Source organism: Oncorhynchus tshawytscha, linkage group LG28, assembly GCF_018296145.1.
Source record: "Oncorhynchus tshawytscha isolate Ot180627B linkage group LG28, Otsh_v2.0, whole genome shotgun sequence".
Taxonomy (NCBI): Eukaryota; Metazoa; Chordata; class Actinopteri; order Salmoniformes; family Salmonidae; genus Oncorhynchus; species Oncorhynchus tshawytscha.
In genome coordinates, this window is record NC_056456.1 from 13,051,055 (window position 1) to 13,060,671 (window position 9,617).

The 9,617-nt window shown below is 39.6% G+C and overlaps 1 protein-coding gene across 1 annotated transcript in view; it reads left to right on the top strand.

Moving 5' to 3' along the window:
• The first annotated feature begins 282 nt into the window (after window positions 1-282).
• LOC112226767 (epidermal growth factor receptor) overlaps window positions 283-9,617 on the top strand; it is a 56,281-nt gene continuing 46,946 nt past the window's right edge. The window contains exon 1 of the mRNA XM_024391304.2: window positions 283-552. Coding sequence (XP_024247072.1) covers window positions 450-552 — 103 coding nt within the window. The 5' untranslated portion in view covers window positions 283-449. The remainder of the gene's footprint in view (window positions 553-9,617) is intronic.

Consider the following 9,617-nt stretch of genomic DNA (forward strand, 5'->3'; position numbering starts at 1 on the left):
CGATCTGACATAACACGGCTGTCAGCCAATCAGAATTCAGGGCTCAAAATGTTACATTTCGCAACAACAACAACAAAAATATCTTCTTCTGTATTTTTCTGTCCTTAATTGTAAATAACATCATGAGAATGTGTAGCGTCATACAGAAAATGTTGAGAGAGACCCATTGGAACGTCAAACCTGGTGACCCGTTTACCTGAGAGAATACATGAGAATTATACACCAATAGTCCTCCCTACGGATGACGTCGGAAATCCCTTCCATTTCTCTTGCTTTCCTTCGAGCGCCTCGTATTGTGGAGATACACAGCCTGGAGAGGAGGAGCTGTCAAACTTACAAGCAAAGGAAAAGTCCTTCAGTAGACGCCAGCTCACAGTTTCACTGTAAAGTTAGTTGAATTGTAGACCTAATTAGTATGGACTGACACAGTTTTCATTCGGAGAGGAAGAATGAAGACGAGTTTAAAAAATACCATGGCTACACAGTTTCAAATCTGGATCGTTTTCACCTCTTTAGTCTCCTTGGTCTCGTGTGCTTTACCGGAAAAGAAAGGTAAGACAACGAACTTTGATGTGCTTATGTTAGCATATTTTACGGAACATTTTTTGGTATCCGAATTGCTTTTCTTTAAATTATCAACGAACGTTTAGGTATTTCACTGCGGTGAGCTCCATACAAACTCTCAACGATGTAGAAACTCCAGACAGCCTGCGTGGGAAAGAATCCAGGAGAGAATAACTCTTCCTGGTTATTACTTGTCTGAGACTATGTAGGACACTTGTGAAAAATAGTTAACTCACAGTGTATTATTCTCGTATATATCGATGATATACTTTCATAGTAAGGTAGGTCCAGTTTGATGTGCCAAGTAACACAGGAATGGACCAATAGACCACTACAGCGCGAACTACAGTACGCCTTCCATGCGAAACGCAGCCGTAGCCAACGCACCAGAATATTCACTCCATTGATGATGCCCGGGAATGGAGGAGAGTTGTTTCGTAATGGCTTCCACGGTACCAGACTTAGAATTGCAACATACACTGAGTGTACAACACATTAGTAACACCTTCATAATATTGAGTTGCACTTCCTTTCCCCTCAGAACAGCCTCAATTCGTTGGGGGCATAGACACTCTAAAAGGTGTGGAAAGCTTTCCACAGGGATGCTGGCCCATGTTGACTAACTGCATTGCTTCCCACAGTTGTCAAGTTGGCTGGATGACCTTTGGTTGGTGGACCATTCATGATATGCACTGGAAACTGTCGAGCATGAAAAAAATCCAGCAGCGTTGCAGTTCTTGAGACACTCAAAGTGGTCTGCCTGGCGCCCCCTACTTCCATACCTTTAAAGGCACTTAAATCTTTCGTCTTTTTCTGAATGGCACCCATACACAATCCATGTCTCAATTGTCTCAAGGCTTAAAAATCCTTCTTTAACCTGTCTCCTCCTTCATCGACACTGATTGAAGTGGATTTAACAAGTGACATCAATAAGGGATCATAGCTTTCACCTGGTCAGTCTATGGCTTGGAAAGAGCAGGCGTTCCTATTGTTTTGTAACCTCAGTGTACAAGTTGGAGAACATCATTTTGCACAGTATACATAATTTACATACGTAAAGGACAAATCCAATTCCACTTTAAAATGTATGTACAAAAAAAAAACCATACAACTCATGCACAAGACATGGCCTGCCTTTAACAACAGAAAATTGTACAAGAAACAGTGCAGATCCAAAATTTGGCAACAGAATGACGGCACAAACAGCACAAACCATCATTCTGTTACCAAACGTATAATCAACAAATCATCTGTTTTAATTGATGTATGAAGCAGGTTTGCTGTAGAGAAAACAGCGAAGGTCTTTCCCATGGCCTTGTTCTAATGTATTGAATGTACAGGGTTATTGTTAACTAGACACAAGTGGAGCTGTTATGTCTGCTACTCTAAACTATTTAATTTGTCTGTGTTCTTCAACCATTATAGATTGTATTTTAACCACAGTACAATTGTAATGATTCTAAAGTAGACAAATGAGTTTAGTTGCATGGCACATTGAAGGTGTTTTTTGGTTTGTGGGTCTTTCCCTACAACCCTCAAACTCAACTCTGGACCTCGAAGCCAGTTCCACTGTTTTTTAAAAAAAAGGGTCCCCCTCTAATCAGGTTTAGACCTTGGACACCAGGTAGGTGCAATTAATTATCAGGTAAAAAATAATTTAGCTCCGGACCTCGTAGGGTAAGAGTTAAATAGCCCTGCCCTACAACATGTACGACTTCTGACACCAATTTAGTTTGCTTCCTCAGTAAGCATGAATAAACTAAGTAAACAGAAGCTTTGAGAGGCAGAGTAAACCAGGAGGCGATAGGACAAGCACCCAGTGAACTGTATGTCATCCCTCAGCTGACAAGGCCAATGTAGTCTTTTGTGGTGGCAATGTCGTGGGAAAAAATCTTTACGGAGATCAAAACATTTATGTTTCATTTTAGTAATGTAGGCTAGCTAGCAGATGTTATTATTTAGAGTGATTTACAATAAGTGGCACTCAAACTAAGAGGACAAAAACAACAACAGCAATAACGCAGACATGCTAATCACAGTGCTTGGATAAAAGATTCAAGATTCAATGTTCAAAAACATTATCACCCAAAAAGTGTGTCCTAATGTGCAGAATTCAAGTCTATTATATTTGTACAACACTGGTTTGTTTACTCACATCAAGCCAGTTAGAACAGAAGAGAATGGTGGAATGACTCCATACAGTATATCCCAGGAGAGGCAGGTGGAAGAAGGTGGAAGCCTCTTTAAGCCTTCATAACATTTAGATCCATTGTTCATCCATCATCATCAAGTCTTATTATCCTGTCCCCCAACACCACTGTAGCAGATAACAATCACAGCTTTCCAACCCATGCTCCCTACAGAGTGCCTACAAACCGTGGTCCCTGACTAGAACCAACAACCCCATGCTCCCTACAGAGTGCCTACAAACCGTGGTCCCTGACTAGAACCAACAACCCCATGCTCCCTACAGAGTGCCTACAAACCGTGGTCCCTGACTAGAACCAACAACCCCATGCTCCCTACAGAGTGCCTACAAACCGTGGTCCCTGACTAGAACCAACAACCCATGCTCCCTACAGAGTGCCTACAAACCGTGGTCCCTGACTAGAACCAACAACCCATGCTCCCTACAGAGTGCCTACAAACCGTGGTCCCTGACTAGAACCAACAACCCATGCTCCCTACAGAGTGCCTACAAACCGTGGTCCCTGACTAGAACCAACAACCCATGCTCCCTACAGAGTGCCTACAAACCGTCGTCCCTACTGAGTCCCTATAGAGTTAACAAGTGCAACAGGTTTTATCAGCCCGTTCTCGCAAGTTCTTCTCCCAGTCCCAGCCGGTGTTCACAGAATCATAACAAGTCAGGCGTGTTTGTGAGCCAAAAGACAGATTTCCTAAATATTTCAGAGCAGCTAAACAAACTAGAAGGCGCACATTGGCACCCTGTTGTAAAAGAAGTGAAACGACCCTAAATAAGGCTTTTAGAGAGTCAGTAGTTGCCTGACTGGAGAGTTAGTCTTTTTAAGGTTCAGTACACAGAATGTTAGTTTAGAAAGCTGGCGATGCATAGAATTTTGCAGAATTTCAAGCCCTGCCATAGAGTGATTCCTCCTAAAACCAGACACACAAAAATTGACCATGATTTGAGGTATTTTCACAAAATGTAATCCATAGAATAGTCCTTTGGCGGAAGGATTGTTGACATACGCTACATTCGGAAAGTACCAAACATTGTGAGAAATTACCATATGATATAGTCTGTTCATTTAACATCATTCTCCTCATTTTGGCTGATTTCAAAACAGCCATCTTAAATGTTACAGCTGTCTCATAAAAGAAACTGAGAGGTTCGGATCGGAAAGGTATTTGGTGTTTGGTTAGGATCCCCATTAGCATGTTGTGATAGGCAGCAGCTACTCTTCCTGGGGTCCACACGAAACATGAAACGTGTAATAACACAGAACATTAATAGATGAGCACAGCTCAGGGACAGAATTACATATATTTCAAACGTCAGACACAACCTACATATTATCAGTACTTCCACTTAGGGGAGAGGCATCGTGCCATGAGGTATCGCTTAATCTGTTTTTTTAAAGCAGGTTTGCTGTTCACTGTGTGTTGGAGGTTAACACTTTGAAGTGATATGAGTTACTCAGTAGAGAGAGAAGATGCCAAGAAAGTCGCATTATGTTAATGATGTTGTGGCTTGTCTTCCACATCAAGTCATAAAAAGAAATAAATGCAGCCTACTCAAAACGAAAAACTTCTGTGTCAGCATTTTCCTAGAATTTCTCTAGAGTTCTAGATAGACTATTATTTTTCTGTCCTGGGGCTAAATGTCAGTGTTGAACTTTTTCAGCAGTGGTGGCAAAGTTAGCATGGGATGTGGCCAATGTATGTGTAACGATCTGAGTGTAATGGGTGAGGAGTCAAGCGCAGGAAGCAGAGAGTTCAGGTGAGTGCTATTTTAATGCACCGACAAACGGCGAACATAAGCCAACCCTCACGAACACACAGGGCGTAATGAACAAACAAATGCCCCCAAACAGGGGGACTTAAACGGTCCAGGGAAAAACCCACAAAATGGGAAAAACACAAAACCCATAGACGTGCACACAAGCACACTAAAACAGATGGTCACAATAATTAATCCTGCACAAGGAACTCTGCGGGCCGGCTGACTAATAAAGCCTACTACCTAATTCAAAACAGGTGCACTCAATCAACACATAAGGAGGGGGAGGAAATAATCAGTAGCAGCTAGTAGGCCGGCGACGACGACCGCCGAGCGCCACCCGAACGGGAAGGGGAGTGTCCCTCGGTCGGAGTCGTGACAGTATCCCCCCCTTGACACGTGGCTCCCGCAGCGCGCCGACACCGGCCTCGAGGTCGACCCGGAGGACGAGGCGCAGGGCGATCCGGATGGAGGCGATGGAAATCCCTCAACATTGACGGATCCAAAATGTCCCTGGTGGGTACCCAGCACCTCTCCTCCGGACCGTACCCCTCCCAGTCCACGAGGTACTGCAGGCCCCTCACCCGGCGTCTCGAGTCCAGAATGGCCCGTATCGTATACGCCGGGGACCCCTCGATGTCCAGAGGGGGAGGAGGGACCTCCAGTACCTCACCGTCCTGTAGGGGACCAGCTACCACCGGCCTGAGGAGAGACACATGAAACGAGGTATTATTATTATTATTGTTGTTGCTGTACTGTCTATAACTACCTTAACAAACAGTGACTTATTATTATTATTATTATTATTATTATTGTTGCTGTACTGTCTATAACTACCTTAACAAACAGTGACTTATTATTATTATTATTATTATTATTGTTGCTGTACTGTCTATAACTACCTTAACAAACAGTGACTTATTATTATTATTATTATTATTATTGTTGTTGCTGTACTGTCTATAACTACCTTAACAAACAGTGACTTATTATTATTATTATTATTGTTGCTGTACTGTCTATAACTACCTTAACAAACAGTGACTTATTATTATTATTATTATTATTATTATTATTATTATTATTATTATTATTGTTGCTGTACTGTCTAGAACTACCTTAACAAACAGTGACTTATTATTATTATTATTATTATTGTTGCTGTACTGTCTATAACTACCTTAACAAACAGTGACTTATTATTATTATTATTGTTATTATTGTTGCTGTACTGTCTAGAACTACCTTAACAAACAGTGACTTATTATTATTACAGACAGTTACCATGGAGATTAAATGTCACTACTTGTTCATCTGACTGTTTCTATGTCTGTTAGTAAATGTTTTATTTCTCAAAGAGTTAATGAATAAATGAGAACAATTGACATTCAAGAATTACTGTGTTAACCACAACCAACATGATGGATCTCTGTTTAGTTGTCACTGTGTTAACCACAACCAACATGTTGGATCTCTGTTTAGTTGTCACTGTGTTAACCACAACCAACATGTTGGATCTCTGTTTAGTTGTCACTGTGTTAACCACAACCAACATGTTGGATCTCTGTTTAGTTGTCACTGTGTTAACCACAACCAACATGTTGGATCTCTGTTTAGTTGTCACTGTGTTAACCACAACCAACATGTTGGATCTCTGTTTAGTTGTCACTGTGTTAACCACAACCAACATGTTGGATCTCTGTTTAGTTGTCACTGTGTTAACCACAACCAACATGTTGGATCTCTGTTTAGTTGTCACTGTGTTAACCACAACCAACATGATGGATCTCTGTTTAGGGGTCAGTGCTCTAAAATGAGTCTCTCTGGGGAGAGAGAGGAGGGGGGCCCTGCCTCTAAAATGTGTCTCTCTGGGGAACATGACACCAAAGCTAAGAGGTGAGATGACAATTTTTGAAATAATTATTAAGAGTTTATTTCCAAAATGCATCACATTTGTTTTTTCATCAGAAATGGGTACCTTCAAAATTATTGTTCTCAGATTTTTAACTAATAGATTTTATTATTATCAGTTAATAGATTTTAGATGGGTATATCTTTATTAAATTACCATTATTATCAGTTAATAGATTTTAGATAGGTATATCTGTATTAAATTATTATTACTATTATTATCAGTTAATAGATTTTAGATGGGTATATCTGTATTAAATTATTATTACTATTATTATCAGTTAATAGATTTTAGATGGGTATATCTTTATTAAATTATTATTACTATTATTATCAGTTAATAGATTTTAGATGGGTATATCTTTATTAAATTATTATTACTATTATTATCAGTTAATATATTTTAGATGGGTATATCTTTATTAAATGACTATTATTACAGCTTTATGAACTCCTGTCCTTTTTCAAGATGTGGCCGATTTTAAAAACAGCCAGAATACATTTTTTAAAATAAGGTTCATTTATTTTTTACGATTTGTTGTTTCTAAATGGCTGCTGGGTAATTGAGTGAATTGAGTGCAATACTGTACAGGTTGACTGAGTTGCAAACCAAATGGACAGGTCTAGCTCATTGATTAGCTACGTATTACCTATTTTAGCCTTAACCCTAATTTTAGGGTAGGGTAGCCTAGAACACTTTTAGAAACTATTTTGGTAATAATATTATGTTAGTAAATACCATTATAGTACTAAATAGCATTTAAATCAAAACTTTTCTAAGCATTTTGCTTTTATTGTTTTGTTATTTTATTATATATTATATTGCAAGGCAGAACAGATCAACAAGACACATTAGTTATATTTTTCAAATGTGGTTTGAACAGGTTTGATACTGATCTAAGGAATTAACAAGAAAAATACACTATATTTCTCAGCTGCCTCACCAATGTCTGTAAGTGAATTAATAACTTTTAATTGCTAAATATTTCCAATAGATGGCAGCATAAGACCATGAAGCATCAGTTATAGTCTACAGCAGCAATATGATGGACCATGAAGCATCAGTTATAGTCTACTTTATTTCTCAGATGGACCATGAAGCATCAGTTATAGGTACAATGCAATAACTTGGACCATTGCATCAGTTATAGTCTACAAGCAGCAATATGATGGACCATGAAGCATCAGTTATAGGCTACAAGCAGCAATATGATGGACCATGAAGCATCAGTTATAGGTCTACAAGCAGCAATATGATGGACCATGAAGCATCAGTTATAGGTTATAGTCTACAAGCAGCAATATGATGGACCATGAAGCATCAGTTATAGGCTACAAGCAGCAATATGATGGACCATGAAGCAAGTTATAGGTCAGCAATATGATGGACCTACAAGCAGCAATATGATGGACCATGAAGCATCAGTTATAGTCTACAAGCAGCAATATGATGGACCATGAAGCATCAGTTATAGGTTATAGTCTACAAGCAGCAATATGATGGACCACGAAGCATCAGTTATAGTCTACAAGCAGCAATATGATGGACCATGAAGCATCAGTTATAGTCTACAAGCAGCAATATGATGGACCATGAAGCATCAGTCATAGGCTACAAGCAGCAATATGATGGACCATGAAGTATCAGTTATAGGCTACAAGCAGCAATATGATGGACCATGAAGCATCAGTTATAGGCTACAGCAGCCATGATGGACCATGAAGCATCATTACAAGCAGCAATATGATGGACCATGAAGCATCAGTTATAGGCTATAGTCTACAAGAGACATGAAGCATCAGTTATAGGCTACAAGCAGCAATATGATGGATGGCCAAGATAATAGTCTACAAGCAGCAATATGATGGACCATGAAGCATCAGTTATAGTCTACACAGCAATATGATGGAATGAAATCAAATCTAAGCAAGTGGACCATGAAGCATCAGTTATAGTCTAAAACAAATGGGACCATGAGTCAGTTATAGTCTAGCAGCATGTGGACAATGATCAGTGCAAATGGCATGAAGATCGAATAGTCTACAATTGATGGACCATGCAGATTAACACTGGCAGCAATGATGGACCATGAAGCATCAGATGGTCATGTACAGGTAGAGTTATAGGTGTGCAAAAGAGCAGAAAAGTAAGTCTACAAAAACAGTATGGGGATCAGTTATAGTGAAATATGGGTGAAGCTCAGTTTAGGCCAATAGCACTATGATGGACATGAAGCATCAGTTATAGGTTACAAGCAGCTCAATAGCTGATGTTTATAGTTGTTATGAGGGAGATAAATCAGTTATACTAGCAGCAAATTGATGGACCATGAAGCATCAGTTATAGTCTACAAGCAGCAATATGATGGACCATGAAGCATCAGTTATAGGCTACAAGCAGCAATGATGGACCATGAAGCATCAGTTATAGTCTACAAGCAGCAATAGATGGACCATGAAGCATCAGTTATAGTCTACTGTGGACCATGAAGCATCAGTTATAGTCTACAAGCAGCAATATGATGGACCATGAAGTATCAGTTATAGACCATGATGGACCATGAAGATCAGTTATAGTCTACAAGCAGCAATATGATGGACCATGAGCATTTATAGTCTACAAGCAGCAATATGATGGACCATGAAGCATCAGTTATAGGCTACAGCAGCAATATGATGGACCATGAAGCATCAGTTATAGTCTACAAGTATGATGGACCATGAAGTATCAGTTATAGTCTACAAGCAGCAATATGATGGACCATGAAGCATCAGTTATAGGCTACAAGCAGCAATATGATGGACCATGAAGCATCAGTTATAGGCTACAAGCAGCAATATGATGGACCATGAAGCATCAGTTATAGGCTACAAGCAGCAATATGATGGACCATGAAGCATCAGTTATAGGCTACAAGCAGCATATGATGGACCATGAAGCATCAGTTATAGGCTACAAGCAGCAATATGATGGACCATGAAGCATCAGTTATAGGCTACAAGCAGCAATATGATGGACCATGAAGCATCAGTTATAGGCTACAAGCAGCAATATGATTGACATAAAATAGCAGCAACCACAGCCTATATGTCCCATGATTTTCTAAAATGGTCACTCATTACTTTAGTTAACTATATATCTCATATTAGGGCTGTGTTGATTTGGGAGAGCAAATAA